We start from the raw sequence: 16,155 nt of genomic DNA, 5'->3' as shown, positions 1-16,155 counted from the left end.
TTTCTTTTCCCCTGCAGCATTTGAAGATGATGCGATTGCTGTGTCTATGTCTGCTGCTACTTCTGCCAGCTTCTGCTGCTGGTAAGTTCTCATATCTTTGACTCTTTCAGGTGATAAGCATCTAATCAGGGTCTATGCATCCCTGTGCCAGCTCCTGTTTTCCTCAACTACCTGCATATGTGTATGTGTCTGTGTCATCCTCAACAAGGTTAATGCGTGCAGTCACTGTTGATTTCCTTTTTTTTTTCTTTTCTGCCTATTGGACACACTTGAACAATAATAAGTAATAAAAACATGCATGAAGTTTATAGCAGCAAGCCCATGGCTGTGCTTTCTTTGATATGGAAGATGTCATAAATGAACAGGTGACAGGAGACTCTGTGACGTACATGAAGTACAAGTATGCAGTTAAACCGACTGAGTCTTCATCTGCGTGCTACACGCTGAATGCCTCCTTTGATATCACCAATAACTATTTTGAATAATAAAATGTTTGAAAATGTGTATCTCACTGTTTCAGCTCTGCAAGCATCTCATAACTCTTCAGAACTTGAAGGATCAGCTGATGGTATGTAAGCCATATTTTGTCCAGTAGTACTTTTACTGCATCGCCTATGGAACAAATTGTTTTTTGCAGCCTGTCACTTTAGGAATCAGTCTGACACATTAATTCATTTTACTTAGAATTAAGCGCTCGGATCAGCAGGCCGACCACACCCGTGCATGACGGTGAATGGCCTATTAATGTGTTTTGAGAAGAATTACTAGGCTTAAATATTCTGAAGTCATTTAGCTGCTTCAACGTGTTTTTCATGTGCTGTCGTTGTCGCCTAAGTGTTGATCCTTGTTTTGACTCCGGGTAAGCGTAGTCAGAGGGAACAAGTGATTTATTGATTTATTTATTTATTCATTCCCCCCTTGTAAAATAGAAATATGATATGAAATAGAATATCATTAAAAACATGATATAGCTGTATAAATCAGCCCCGTGTGTAATGGTGGGTTATAATTTTCCATATCTATCTCCACTCCTGGTAATTGTTGTATGGTGGCTACCACTTAAAGCTCTTCTTCTTCATTTAGAGTTTTATTATTTGCTCACAGTTGAAGTTGTTTTTAAGGCCGCGTTGTTCTTGTTTGCAGTCTTATTGTTTAGTGTTCTCATAAGGTTTAGCTTCCCTGTGTTACAATATTGATTCTTGTTTATAGTTTTCATTTTTTCCTCTCGGACCTCTTGGCCTCAAACTGATTTTATATTCCCACCCCTTATCACCACCACAACCACGATCAATAGTGTTGCTAAAAGATTCAAAGTGTTGTCTGTATCCTCACTGTTGTACAATTTAAGAACTCTTACACTGTTAATATAAGAAGGCGGTCATGGTGAGAACCTGCATTTCTGCACTGACTGAACAGACGTCTCATTTGTCCCCCTTTTTTTTTTTTTTTTTTTTTTTTTTCCCCCCCGCAGACCCAGATGACGAGGATTATGTGGAACGTGGTGAGTTTGTTGCCCTACTCTGTGTAGTCTCTATTTCATACACATGCACTATACTGACAGCTGCACAGAAACCGGTATATGAAGGTTATGGCCTCTGTTATTGTCAGTAAGTCTGTATAGTATATAGGTTGTTCTACTCCACTAAGCTGTGGCCCCAGTTGGCTTTTAGCTCCCCTCAACCATTACGGCCTGAATAGAATCAATTAGCTCTGTAGAGGGGGCCCTGTGGATTGTGCTGAAAGGCCAATGAACACGTCAACATCTCCGTCATCCTGTCGGTCAGCTAATCAACACTGGCATTCTCGTTGTCTCACCATCCGCTTTTCCGTCACTCCTCATCTTCGCTTTGATAGACATTTGATAGACTTACAGATCTGTTTACAACGGCCTGCCTGCCAAGTGGAGAAGCAGCATTTCTGAAAATGGCTACAATTCTTTTTGAAGCCCCAAGTACTCTTTTCCTCTCCTTGTAGACACACGTACATAGGCTTAAATCTTTTGTTCATTTCCTTTAAAGTGCATTTAAATTTCTCAAGCAGCACACGAGTCAAAATGTGCAGATAAATTAGGGAAATTTCATTTGTAGAAAGTGTGTGTGTTTGTGTGTGCGCGCATGTGGACATTTTGGCATTTCTCTTTGTAACGTTCCAGACGCTTCAACCAATTTGAATCTAAATGCTGGGCCAGGCAAAACCACTGGTGTGGAGGGCAACAGTGGTAAGAAGTATCTGAATTGTAATTATTTATATATAGTAATGTATGAAAATGATTTTAAATGTCAACATTTGCAAGTGATTCATAATGTCAACGTGCTGATTCCTTTTTTTTTTTTTTTTGGTCTTTCAGATGAGGGCTACATGATTATAATAGTTATAGCGGGGGTGGTGTTGGCTCTTTCGGTCGCAGCAGTTGTCAGTAAGTACTCTACGTTTCCTTGAAATAAAGCCTTTTGCATTTCCACAGGTGACAAATATTCCTTTAAAGCCCTCCAGTGCTTGGCTGGAGTCAGCATAGTTTCTGTGTGCTTTGTGAAGCTTTTAATTCTTAAACAAATGTGAACTTTTCTCTTGTGGAGCGTTGACCTTATTTGTTTTCTTTCTTTTCTTTTTTTTCTTCGTTTACTTGCAGCCATATTGATAGTGAAGCGCAAGATGCAGCAGCAGGAGCAGGGGTAAGAATTAGACCATTTTCTGACTATTTTCTTTGCATCTTTTATGTACTTCAGTGCTCAAGAAAAACGCTGTATGCATATTCTCCTTATGTCCGTTGTGCATACTGTGGCAGCATTTTTAAAAATTCATGTTTTTCTTTACGCTAAGTCGGCCTTCGAGTAACAAAACCAGTCGGGTGGGTAACAGCCTTTCTGGCTCCCTTGCCGATTTGTCCCATTTAATCCAACTCGTCAGCTTGAAAACTAGAGAAAAAACAAAATTGTAAGCTGCATCCACCCATTTGAGCCTGTCTGGACTTGCACAGCAATTAGTAACACAGTCTGAGTCCTACGCCACCACCAGTGAACACACCACACCTTACCTTTTTAGCAATCAAACAATAACCTTAAGGCAGGGCCCCTAGGTCTATATGACCGAATGGGACAGGACTTAACCTGTTCAAAAGCTTACCTCATGAGCTGAGGCCTAAGTAGACACCTCTAGTCAGAAATAACGCAACGGGGTAAACATGAGACTGACTCAATGACAACAGTTGGCCAACGGCAATCAGACAGCAGAACAGCCTAAACCAGTTAAACTGAGAGACTCTCTCTGTTGTTTTGGTTTTTTTTTTTTTTTGGTTTTTTTTTGTCCTCCTCTGTTGGAGAACATTTTGCAGTGTAATCAATTCCTTTTGTCCTGGAGGTGTTATGTAAAGTGATGTGCAGGTTGGGTCAGAGGGGTCACGGAGGTCAAATCGGGCTTCAAAGATCTTTAAAGCAGCAGCGAACAGCTGTCGCAGAGCGGATCCCCAAGTCGATGTGCAAGGGTTAAATTCCTCTGCAGGATTACTGGCTGCCTCCTGGGGCTGCAGTCAGCTCTGGCAGTGTTTGGTGCTGACTGATCGCTCTGTTGAAAAGAGGCTTAATCACACAGCAACCTCTGGCTTGTTGGATCAACAGTGCCTTGCCAGGTTTATAAGTCCCACCTGGGGATGAGCTGTGTTCTGAGGTGATGCAGTCACTGTGCACCTGTCAAAGCCCTGTAGCACTCAGCAGACATGCCGTTTCCTGAACTCCTCCACACAGAGACGCTTCTTGTGCATCTCCAGACGTTTTCTAAAAATACCTTTAAAGGTGAAATTTTGCTTTTAACCTGCTTCACCTCACCCCCTCCTGTGGTCTCTCTCTCTCTCTTACTCTGTCTCTCCTCAGGATCTACTCTGTGCCAATAGAACAGGACCACAAAGGGTCCGTCTAGTTCCTGGTCTACAGCTTCAAGCCCTATAACACACAGGCAAGAGAGGTCGATGCATCAGGAAATGTTATCTCCTACTCTTTGACTCAGGACAGCTAGACTTCTTGGAACAACAGCCTGCTTCTGAATGTTCAGTTCATTCCTCCCTCCCACATAACCTCCTATACATGTGTAGCATATGCAGTATGTTTTTTGTTTGTTTGTTTTTTGTATACTTTTGTGTTTGTCCCAGTCATTTGTTCTGTACATACACATAATTTAGCCTGGGACTTTTGGAACACAGTCAAACCTTCTAATTGGATTCTATTTGAGGAATCCAAATCAAAGCCAGTGAATGTGGCTTAAAGCTCCTTTTGTTGAAAGGGATAATTTAGCACAGCCAGAACTCCCTGATTTTTTTTTTTTTTCCCCTTTAATTCCTGAGACAAGAAATTATTCCCAACGACTATGCAGTGTAACTCTGAGAGACCCGTCTATGTGAAATGGTCGTTGAGTGAGACAAACCACACTAATCCAGCCTAAGCCGGCCTCACGTTCATTCCTATTCACTTGTGTCACATTTTCTCTTCCTGGCCCATTAGGAATGACAGGAGGCAACAAAATAGGAAGATAAAAACCCGTTCACTGTCTTCTTAACTTCCAGTTACAAGAGGAGAGGGGGGAAAACCCCTGAAACAAGTGGAAATGGCTAGTGCTAAAACCTTCCTGCACTGCCACAAATTAATCAACCACCATGAATGATGATGTTTTCCAATCCCCTCTTCTTGAAAGGCTTTCACTTTAGATTGTAAATAGCTCTCTGAATGCTGTGGAGAGTTAGATTAATGCCTCCCACACTGTTACAGAGAACCTCGTTATGAGGGAGGGAAGGATAAAATCTCAAGAATTAAATAAAGTAGGATGATTGGGGAAAATGCCAACAATGCCTTTGTTTCATTCATACAGAACACAGTTTTCTCTGGTTTTATGCAAATCAACCTTTTCGTGCTGTGTGCAGGAACCCTTTCTATCCAAGAATCTAAGGTGCCGGCTTACCTGGTTGTTTGTCGGCAAAAGGGAATCTGTTTTCCTTGTCAGCTTTTTGTCTGTGCCATCAGAAGGAGCACTGATAATGGAATTAATAACACTGGGAATGACTATATAGAGTTAAATAGTGGATTTGCCGAAGCAGCGTCTCACTTTTCTCTTCCACTAAATATCTTGCAATATGTCTTGCCACTGGGGAGTGGGCCTGGCTGCCATCCAGACCTGAGAGCACCCCCCCCCACAACAACTATGCAATCAGGTCCTTATCAAGGATGTGCACTCCCTATTGGTGTGTGTGCTGAAGTGCTTCGTTTAAAAAAAAAAAACAAAAACAAAAAAAACAAAACAAAACTATGCTTCCCACTCGATGTAACCCAGATGTGATTATTGTTTGTGCGTTTTGTTTTCACTGTGCCCTGCGCTATTGTTATGTCTTGAAAGTGTAGCATTCCCCTGTAAGCCTTCAATATCTGTCAGCATTTCAAAAAGAGGACAGTTTGAGGGGAAAAAATTGCAGCACGAAACATTTCACTCTTCTCTGTCTGTCAGTCTGTCCCTTAGTATTTACTGATTCTCACTTTGTAGGACAAGCATAGCACATTTCCAAAACCGATGTAGCAATGTAGAAAGCAATCGGGCTCATGCGGAAACCCAAAGAGTTATTCAGCACCAGCACGCCTTTAACCAAATTCTACTCAGCTGCTCAGTCTCGTAAAGCCTAACTGTTGTGACTCTATTTGTGTAAAGCAAATGTTGCTGTGGAGCTTTTTTTTGTTTTGTTTTGTTTTTCCTCCCCTCCTATCTCAGTGATGTAAATGGAAAGGGTTATGCTAACATTTTTTTTTTTTTTTTTGTTTTTTGTTTTTTTTTTTTTTAACTACTGATATATTTATCTTTGCAGGCTAAAAGCATTGCGAAACTGTGCACTTAATCTTGCTTTCTGATACACAGTATAATCCATGTATTTACAAATGTACACAGCAATGTACTTGCATTGTCTCTATAGAAATCTCATGTTTTGGAGAAAGATTTTATTATGATTCTGGGTGGGGCCCACTGATAGTGGGAGTTTGTAAAATGTATATATGTTTTTTTTATTTTTTTTTATTTAGTTTCATACAAAACTACATTACAGGTCCTTCTCAAAGAAAATAGCATATTGTGATAAAGTGCATTATTTTCTGTAATGTACTGATAAACATTAGACTTTCATATATTTTAGATTCATTACACACAACTGAAGTAGTTCAAGCCTTTCATTGTTTTAATATTGATGATTTTAGCATACAGCTCATGAAAACCCCAAATTCCTATCTCAAAAAATGAGCATATCATGAAAAGGTTCTCTAAACAGGCTATTAACCTAATCATCTGAATCAACGAATTGACTCTAAACACCTGCAAAAGATTCCTGAGCCTTTTAAAAACTCGCAGCCTGGTTCATTACTCAAAACCGCAATCATGGGTAAGACTGCCGACCTGACTGCTGTCCAGAAGGCCATCATTGACGCCCTCAAGCAGGAGGGTAAGACACAGAAAGAAATTTCTGAACGAATAGGCTGTTCCCAGAGTGCTGTATCAAGGCACCTCAGTGGGAAGTCTGTGGGAAGGAAAAAGTGTGGCAGAAAACACTGCACAATGAGAAGAGGTGACCGGACCCTGAGGAAGATTGTGGAGAAGGACCGATTCCAGACCTTGGGGGACCTGCGGAAGCAGTGGACTGAGTCTGGAGTAGAAACATCCAGGGCCACCGTGTACAGGCGTGTGCAGGAAATGGGCTACAGGTGCTGCATTCCCCAGGTCAAGCCACTTTTGAACCAGAAACAGCGGCAGAAGCGCCTGACCTTGGCTACAGAGAAGCAGCACTGGACTGTTGCTCAGTGGTCCAAAGTACTTTTTTCAGATGAAAGCAACTTTTGCATGTCATTCGGAAATCAAGGTGCCAGAGTCTGGAGGAAGACTGGGGAGAGGGAAATGCCAAAATGCCTGAAGTCCAGTGTCAAGTACCCACAGTCAGTGATGGTCTGGGGTGCCATGTCAGCTGCTGGTGTTGGTCCACTGTGTTTTATCAAGGGCAGGGTCAATGCAGCTAGCTATCAGGAGATTTTGGAGCACTTCATGCTTCCATCTGCTGACAAGCTTTATGGAGATGAAGATTTCATTTTTCAGCACGACCTGGCACCTGCTCACAGTGCCAAAACAACTGTTAAATGGTTTACCCACCATGGTATTACTGTGCTCAATTGGCCTGCCAACTCTCCTGACCTGAACCCCATAGAGAATCTGTGGGATATTGTGAAGAGAAAGTTGAGAGACGCAAGACTCAACACTCTGGATGAGCTTAAGGCCGCTATCGAAGCATCCTGGGCCTCCATAACACCTCAGCAGTGCCACAGGCTGATTGCCTCCATGCCACGCCGCATTGAAGTAGTCATTTCTGCAAAAGGATTCCCGACCAAGTATTGAGTGCATAACTGAACATAATTATTTGAAGGTTGACTTTTTTTGTATTTAAAACACTTTTCTTTTATTGGTCGGATGAAATATGCTAATTTTCTGAGATAGGAATTTTGGGTTTTCATGAGCTGTATGCCAAAATCATCAATATTAAAACAATAAAAGGCTTGAACTACTTCAGTTGTGTGTAATGAATCTAAAATATATGAAAGTCTGTTTATCAGTACATTACAGAAAATAATGCACTTTATCACAATATGCAAATTTTTTGAGAAGGACCTGTATGTTTTAAGAAGTTACTTATGTTTTTATGCACTTTTCTCTTAAGGTAAACTCATGTTTATTTTGTGCCAACGATCACAATATATGTACATGTGTGATAGCTCACAGGAAAACTGTAGGTGACAGAATATGATGAATTGGATCTGTTTGCACAGCTGCAATCACCTTGATTTTCTTCTGATTGTGATTACAACATACTACTGTATATTGTGTATCTATGCTGCGCTCTGGATTGTGTTTGTTTTTTAATAAATGTGTTATGAAATCTGTGTGCCTTCTCCCAGTTTCTTGTTTGCATAATTTTGATGCCATATGGATACAGAGATAATGTGCCAATGGATGTTGTTTAATCTAGGGCTTTACTCGCTTACAAGCATAGAGCCACTAAGAGGCTTAGACACTCTTACTAAACATCCTTTTTCGTTAAGATTCAAAGTGTAAAGTGAGTGTGGGAGCTATGATGAAGTGAGCTAACTTTAATTTTTATATCCTCACAGAACAGTGAAAAGGGCTGTGCGAGATTGTCAAATATGAGATGATGCGGGGTTATTCCTCATAACCTTTAATAATAAATCCGAGCTGTGAGACACTGCCCGTGGCTATGGCATTAGTTACAAGATGCAAAGGTCATTAGAAACCAGCCTGCTTCATGGCTGAAGGTTTGATTAAAATGGGATTCATCTATTCATTATTGTCCCGGATAAATAATCACTTAACTTTTTAAAGGAATTTTTCTTGCCAACTATTGAAATAGTTGACCATGATGAACTCGATGATGGTTCCACTTTTTTTACTTGTCAGCATGAATCATGATTTCCAAGTTTATTTATTGTTTTTCTATGACAGTTACTAAGCAGTGTGTCAGTCCACATTCACGCACACACAGGCTGTCAGGTGTTTTTCTATTGATGGATTCCTGGTTGTTTTCTTGCAGCTGTTTTCTTTGGTTACTGGATTCATACGTGCTCTCTCCTTATCCTTGGGCTACCCGGTATGACCTGGACCAAAAAAAGGGGGGGGAGGGAGGGAGGAGGAAGGCATTACTCTTAAAGAATCAAACACTATTTCAGCAATCAATGATATTCATCAAACCTAAATATGAGGAAAAAACAAGATCTGTTGCAGTTCTGCCCTACAAACAGCTTAATGATAATCCCTTTGATCTATTAATCATCAAAGAGATTTCAGTCAGCATTCTGTTGCGCTATTATGTCTGAAGTGACTCATTGCTATATATCATCAAGTAGCCTCTGATATTAACTATTTAAATCATCCAAATGCAGTTTCCCAACAGCACAAGGAGAGATGCTCCTCATGCACAATGGGCCGATATAGAGTCAGGTGAAAAAGAGAGTGCATTTTCTCTTACTTCCAAGGGTTTGGCTCAGGAAAAGAAGAAAAATAAAGTTTAATGCTTCCAAAAGAAGCAAGATGCTAAGTACCAACCAGGTGCTGCTAATCAAGTATACTTGCATAACTGATCAGCCAGTGTTAGAACTAGGAGCATTCAGGTGTGTGTTAACACAATGCCAAGGAGGAAAGACATCAACATTGATCTCAGGGAAGCAATTGTTGCTACCCATCAATCTGGGAATGCCATTTCCAAACAATTTGTCCATCACTCTGTGGCGATAAAGATTATTCACAAGTGGGAAACATTTTGGACAGCTGCCAATCTTCTCAGGAGTGGATATACAAGCAAATTCACCACAAGGTCAGATTGTGCAGTGCTTACAGAAACTGCGAAAAACCTAAAAGCTCACCTCAAACAATACAGGCCTCTGTTAGCATGCTATATGTTACAGTACCATTAGAAAAAAACTAAACAAATATGTCCTTTTTGAAAGGGTTGCTCGGAGAAAACTTCTTCTAGCATAGCTTAAATTTGTAAAGCTGCATTTGAACAAACCACAAGACTTTTGGAACAACTTCCTTTAGACAGAGAAGACTAAATAAAATCGAGATGTAATGCACAACATCATGTTCATCACAAACATCCAATACCAAATGTCAAACACTGTAGTGGAGTGGTGATGATTTGAGCTTGTTCTGCAGACAAAGGACCTTGGAATTTCCTTTGTCTGCAGAACTGACTCAGTGACTGAGTCTACTATGAAATCCCCTGTAAACCAAAATATTCTAGACATCTGTGAGGTCATCTGTCTGATAACTAACACCGATGAAACTGGGCCATGCAACAGGACAATGATCCCAAACACAGCTCTGGATTTACAACAGCATGGCGGAAAAAGAAAAGCGTCAAAGTCGAGCAGCAAACAAGTAATTCAAGTTATTACTGCTAAAGGTGGTTATACAAGCTATTGAATTCCCACACTGCTTCTGCAGGTTGTATTTAAATTATTTTAGAACCTGGGAAGGACCAGATTATTTTTTTTTATTATTACATCCTGAAATGAAAAACTTTAGACTTTAGAAGGTGCACTTTCTTTTTTTCACATCAGGTATAGCCAGACATTTTTTGATGTTTAACTGTATACGAATTTTGTACTGATAAAACAAAAGTTACAAATGTTATTACTTACTTTGTTGACCTCTTGCGGCATTTGGGCAGCCGATTGAACTTTCCACCTACAGTCCAAACATAAGCAAAAGAGTAAGGAAATTGGTAGACTATTACAAGAAATTGCAAAGCACAAAAAATAGCTTTCAGATTTTCAGATACTTACAGGTAATGACCAATATGCCAAAGACGAACAGCACTGCTGCAATGACCAGTCCAGCATAACTCAGGGACTTATAATCTAAGTATATAAAAAACAAATCAAATAACCACAGAAAACGAGTAACGACACACAATCAAACACAATCAAAGAGAAGCTTCTTACCATAGGTGAAATCTTTGTCCCACTCTGACTTCCACTCTATATGGAGTAAAGGAAGAAGAAAAAAAGTATTGACTTAAGGTTGACTGTTGAACAGAGGAAATATCTATAGGAACAAAAAAAGAGGCTCAGTGGGGAACAACTGTCAGAGATGGCATGAGAGATCTACTGGCTCTGCTGACATGCTGTTGATGGCGTATCAAAAACCTATCTATGGTAAGCCGGCACAGCATGAGGACACAAATATCTTATCTCTTCTTGCATAAGGTACAATCAAGCATTAATCTGTTAGCAAGAGAGGAAGTGAGGTGCTCTGTTCTATCACTACGCTGTGGGTTTGTTTGGAAGACGGGGAATTGTGATACTGTCACAGTCTGCCATGAGATAACAATAGAACCACGATGCCTGTGGCATTTAGGGTAACTAAGGAATAGGGGAAATTTTTCCATTACTCCAGACAACTTTAGTGTTCCTTTTACCGATGGTTTTCTCGGGTGCAGAAGGGTTGGTTTTCACTGCAGGTGCTGGAAAAAAAGGGGGAAAAATTACTACGACTTTTTTTTTTCATCTCTACTGAATATGTAATAATTTACAAGTTAAAACTTTTTTATTTTTGGGACATATTGACTCCATAGCTTACAGTTACCTCTCATCAAACTCCAGATTCAGTCTTGTGTTTAAGTAATTCAATTTCTAAATGTTTCAGTAGAACGAGTCTCAAAGGAAATGTATGCTTTTCAGAATGTAGCATTTTCTCTACCTCAGGTGCTCTCTCTCGCTCTATTTTTGTCGGTGTCTGGTGGTGATACAGTTTGCTAACGTGGTCTACTAGCTGAACTTAATGGCTCTACTGACTCTTGATGTTTGAACATACATAGGTTAGGCAAGGCAGAGGGTAAAGACTCATACCTGAAGTTGATGTGAGCTTTGGTTGACTTGTTGCTTTTGTACTTGAAGCTAAAGAGGATGAATACGTACGATGAGAAAAATAGCATGCAGAAGAAAAATAATGGGGTTAGACACACACAAGACAAACTACCTGCTGAAGTCTCTATTCGTGATGTGGTAACACTGAGGGAGACGTTTGCTTGCTGGTTTGTGGGTTTTTCAGGTATAGTTTCCAGGGAGCTGTTAATATCTCTAGTTGTTCTCTTTTCCACTGCTTCTCCTTTTACACACAGAAAGAAACTGAATTAGATGGATTGACAGACAGATAGACAGATAGATAGATAGATAGATAGATAGATAGATAGATAGATAGATAGATAGATAGATAGATAGATAGATAGATAGATACCAGTGTTTACTGTAAATGTCGATTCAGCCTGCTTTGCATCTGTTGGTGTGGGTGCAGTTGCAGGTGTTTGGGCCCTTGACACTGTGGGGGGGGAAAAGATCACATGTGAAAAACTAAAGAAAAGTAGAAACAAACTTTCCATTGAAGGTTCCTATACTGTCCACTTTACATCAAGAACAAAGCACAGCGTTGTTAATGCCCGTGATTTTCTCAATGTGGCCAGACTTCAGAATGTGTCTGGCCAGGCACAGTAGCGAGGCCTGCAGATGCACTGAGTATGTCACAGTAATAGTCTTGTGAGTGGGCCTGTGAGGCAACCTCTGAGTGCAACAGAGCTGGATTGTTGTGCAAGACCACAGGACAGAGAGGCTGTTGTCTGTTTACTCACTCAGCACCTTCCAAATAGTGCCGAAGCTCCACAAAACCTCTACTTTCTTGGGCCAGTGCTGCCAGCACTACACAAATAAAGCCATACGAGGGAAAATATACTGAGATAGAAATGATTAACAGCTCACTCTACTTTTTAAAATTTTACCAATCCTTTTAAAATTTGTCACCTTCATGAATGGGACGTGTTGCTTAGATGTAACTGTTAACAAGCTAATCCCCAAGTTGCAGGCTATTTTTTTCCTAATCTTTAAACAGATAAAAAAAATAAGACAAGAAAAATTGTTTTGTTTTGTTAATGCAACACCCCCCATAAGCTTCACATGCTTTGCTCCACTGCTTACTCCTTTACTTTAAGGGGAACCCTAAAAAGTAATGAAGCAGACATAGTTCTTTATTACCACCACTGAACAGAATAAGCTGCACTAAAGGTTGGAAGCCACACAGTATTTTTAGCTCCATCCCATCACAGTTTTGTGGTTCAATGACAGAACCATATTGTTACACTGGCAACCATGTCATGATTGTAGGTGCAAGAGTTTAGCAGACAATAAAAGTCATTATAATGGACTGATTTTTTTTTTTGTTTTGTTTTTTTTAGATATTTTCTTTGGCATTTTTTTCTCTTAGAACTTTCTAAAGTTCCCCTGGCTGGTTCTTGGTCCCATGTGACACTGCATTCAAAGAATCCTGCAAATACGCCAATGTGCATCCTAACATAGGCTTACTGCACAGATACCCTGCTAAAGCTAATCAAGGTGATTAGGTTGTAATGAAATCTACAGTCTCTTTCAACCCCCAAAAAGTTCACACTTGACTTCAGTGAGCCAAGTCTTCAGATTTTCTGGCACTCACCTCTTAACATCATAAACAGGAAAATGCTCAAGTAAACCAAAGGCATCTGAAAGAAATAAAAACAAAACATGTTTTCATGAGATGCTGTGAAACAGTGATGCAGAGAATGCAGCTCTCAACTACTGTCTGAACAAACTGTTGTGCAGTTTTCACACAATCAGTGGTTACAGGATTGAAATGACCTCTGAGATCTACTGTAGAAAATAACTGAGTGCGCCTCAGATAACTCAGATGGCCCTTTTGAAAACGACTGGTGACACGTTGACTACATCCTCTGATGCATGTGTTATAGAATATTCAAGCACATCCATACCGCATGCAGACAAATGGCTGATCATTAGCACTGAGAAAAACGCTACTGATTTGTACTGTGTCTCTGCAGTCATGTAATGATCTTACAGTTGTTAGCCCCGGGAATGAAAGGTTCTGGGTAGACGATTGAGGCAATACAGTATTCACTCTCCAACATATTGTGCACCGCTCAGTTACCAGTCAGGAAGCTGTAATCAGTCAGGTTCGTGCCACATGGCAGCTTCCTCTTCCTCCTATAGCACGCGGCAACATCACCCACATGCCTCATTCAGCATAGCAGAAAACAAATTCTTACTTTGAATGTCAGACTTTATAAGACACTTTTTTTTGTCAAATGTGAGTGATCGAGGCCACATATTATAGATGCAGTCCTCCCACGTATGCCTGTGCTAAACTTTGTAGCTGTATAGATCTAACTTCATCATATTTTGTTAGCTGTCACCAATTAAAAAATGGCATTGGAGCATATGTCAAAACGACTCTTTTCATGATAATAGAAATCCTTGTACCGGCGAGCCGCAACCTCCACATCAGTGGAAAACGTTGGCTATTTCTTCCTCCCCCTCAATATTTTGCCCACGGCTTAAACAAAAACAAAACAAAACAAAAAAACAGAAGTAGGAAATAAAAGTGTATTGTGATGTATAATTTCATAGCAACACCTGCCAACGATGAGCAACAGAAGCAGGCAGGGAGGCTAAAGGAAGTCTGTGCCAGGGACTTAGTTTGAATCCACTCCCAGTGAAAAAAGAAAAAAAAATTAATCATGATCTTTGACCTATCCGGTGGCAGCTCATCCTCCGGGCTGGGAACAGTGTGACAGGTGAGCATTTGTGGCCGTCATGAGCTCTGACAGCTCAGATTAGCAGGTCATGCCAATCTTCATTTCACTCCAGAGCATATGTCAAGATGAGGCCTGTATCCCCTGGGCTGTACAGACGTCTTTCCCTTCCCCTAGCCTGACCCGCCTGCCTGTTTGTCACATCTTGCACTCTCACTCACTCTCCGTCTGTCTGTTCATCCATTTGTCTGTCATCCTCCATCAATCTCTTTTCACTTGGGTTAGACCAAAACACCCTTCAGCCCTGGGATATTCAGTCTTTCATCCAGGCTATTATGCTTACCTTTGTATCCATCCTGCGAGGTGCCCGAGTCCAGAGATGTATCCGCAGCTTCATCATCCACAGCGCTCTCCTCTGTGTGTCACTTGTGTGCAAGGCTAGTGGAGAAACGGTTAACCAACCACACCCATGTGATCACCCACTACTTCCTCACCCATTTGTCTGAATTCATTTTCAGACTTTCAGTCTCTCTCTCTCTCTCTCTCTCTCTCTCTCTCTCTCTCTCGCTCTCTCGTTTTTAGTCTCTTCCTCTGTGTTCTTTGGCTTCCAGTTTTCAGTTTGTACTTCTGCTTCATCAAAGCACCGTATGCCTTCTCTTCCTACTGTATCTATCTGGGCTAGTTAACCGTCTTGCTTCACATTTATTTCCTGTTTTCTCTCCATCTCTCATCTGACGCTGGCTTGCAAAAACAAAGAAATGTGACCTTGTATTAAGGGATTGCAGGCATGTTTACATTCACTTAAAAATGCATTGCATGCTGTATTAATTATCAGTCCCTGAACGCAATGAGATTGCAAAAAAATAAAGACCAGAGGCCAGCAATGTGTATTATTCACTTTGAATTTTAACCCTATATTTTAAAGCATATAGAAAAGCTGCCCTGTGTACAGTTTCTTTATGTTTTGTAAGAGTTATTTATACATAGCAGTTTAAAGACTTATTACCGCACTGATTATAATCAACGTTCATACTCATACCCCAGACCATATCACTACGGAAAGCCGCTTCCTTCATATTTATTGTGATGTACTGAAGTTTTAAGGAATTGGAATTGCCAGACTCTTGAATTACTGCTTTTTGTCTGTCGTGCTTTATTGCTTCAAGGCTGAAGAAATGAAGGTTGTGATTGTGACCTAAGAGCTTTACCAAACTGAGAAGCACAAACCTACACTGTTACAGCAGACAAAGCCTGCAATTCAAGAAGACTTGCAGAGGAGAGTCTTTGTGCAGAGTGCTGGTGATGCATTTTGAACAGCTTTTCACATTTTAATGTGAAATGTTTTTTTTTGTTGTTGGTTTTTTTGAGAAGTGTTAATATTTACACTAATCAACCACTGACAGGTGAATCATTACAGTGCTCTTGAAACTGATGTGAGCAAGGAAAATGGGCCAACTTGATGGCTAGATGAGTCAGAGCTCCTCCAAAACTGGGGTGCTCCCAGGATGCAGCAGTTAGGCTCACTGATGATGGAATAATGGCTGGCAGATCAGAAGAGCCTAATTGCAGAAAACCTTAATGCCATTTAAGAATACAAAATGCACTGCAGCATGGTGAATATAGGGCTGGGCAGAGATGATGTAAAATGCTCAAGAATATTCAAGTGAGTGTTACAACTGGACCCTGGAACAACAGCAGATGACACAGTCTGGTTATCCGCTTTTTCGTTGCTTAAACCTTACATACGGCTGACATTTTCACACCTTCGAAGTATGACTCAAACCAAGAACTCCCTCACAATTGTCTTTTGAGGTTTCTAACCTGATGACATGCACACATTGCTCAAAATTTGTCCGCCATACTAAACACGCTCAAATGGAAAACATGTGTATTTCATAACTACGTCACTCCTTCCTGACTCTTGCTGGGTGAAACTGATTGCTGCATCAAAAACGTAGTAATTCGTAATTGCTTTGGTTGCTAGCGGATTTTCACAGTTATAGTTG

At 40.5% G+C, this 16,155-nt stretch overlaps 2 protein-coding genes across 5 annotated transcripts in view; one reads left to right on the top strand and one right to left on the bottom strand.

The window, feature by feature from the left end:
- Positions 1 to 5,439, top strand: part of si:dkey-262k9.2 — an 11,434-nt gene extending 5,995 nt beyond the window's left edge. For 3 of the 4 annotated variants that reach the window (XM_042223767.1, XM_042223768.1, XM_042223769.1), the window contains exons 2-8: positions 18 to 81; positions 521 to 568; positions 1,472 to 1,501; positions 2,153 to 2,236; positions 2,348 to 2,416; positions 2,630 to 2,672; positions 3,867 to 5,439. In XM_042223767.1, the coding sequence (XP_042079701.1) occupies positions 27 to 81; positions 521 to 568; positions 1,472 to 1,501; positions 2,153 to 2,236; positions 2,348 to 2,416; positions 2,630 to 2,672; positions 3,867 to 3,912 (375 nt within the window). In that variant the 5' untranslated portion in view covers positions 18 to 26 and the 3' untranslated portion in view covers positions 3,913 to 5,439. The remainder of the gene's footprint in view (positions 1 to 17; positions 82 to 520; positions 569 to 1,471; positions 1,502 to 2,152; positions 2,237 to 2,347; positions 2,417 to 2,629; positions 2,673 to 3,866) is intronic. The other variant, XM_042223770.1, reaches the window with a different exon arrangement.
- Positions 5,440 to 8,602: 3,163 nt separating this feature from the next.
- fxyd5 (FXYD domain containing ion transport regulator 5) lies at positions 8,603 to 14,649 on the bottom strand. Its single transcript, XM_014340373.2, has 10 exons — positions 14,493 to 14,649; positions 13,057 to 13,102; positions 11,815 to 11,895; positions 11,557 to 11,685; positions 11,427 to 11,474; positions 10,997 to 11,041; positions 10,521 to 10,556; positions 10,362 to 10,436; positions 10,218 to 10,263; positions 8,603 to 8,672 (listed from the first exon to the last, which is right to left on the bottom strand). Exons 1-10 carry the CDS (start codon positions 14,547 to 14,549, stop codon positions 8,648 to 8,650), a joined length of 588 nt encoding a protein of 195 aa, XP_014195859.1. The 5' UTR covers positions 14,550 to 14,649; the 3' UTR covers positions 8,603 to 8,647.
- Between the last annotated feature and the right edge of the window lie 1,506 nt (positions 14,650 to 16,155).

The sequence above is a fragment of the Haplochromis burtoni genome, unplaced genomic scaffold (assembly GCF_018398535.1).
Source record: "Haplochromis burtoni strain Fernald_Lab_line unplaced genomic scaffold, NCSU_Asbu1 Contig_120, whole genome shotgun sequence".
In the NCBI taxonomy this organism is placed as follows: domain Eukaryota; kingdom Metazoa; phylum Chordata; class Actinopteri; order Cichliformes; family Cichlidae; genus Haplochromis; species Haplochromis burtoni.
This window is presented reverse-complemented; position numbering and strand designations above follow the sequence as displayed.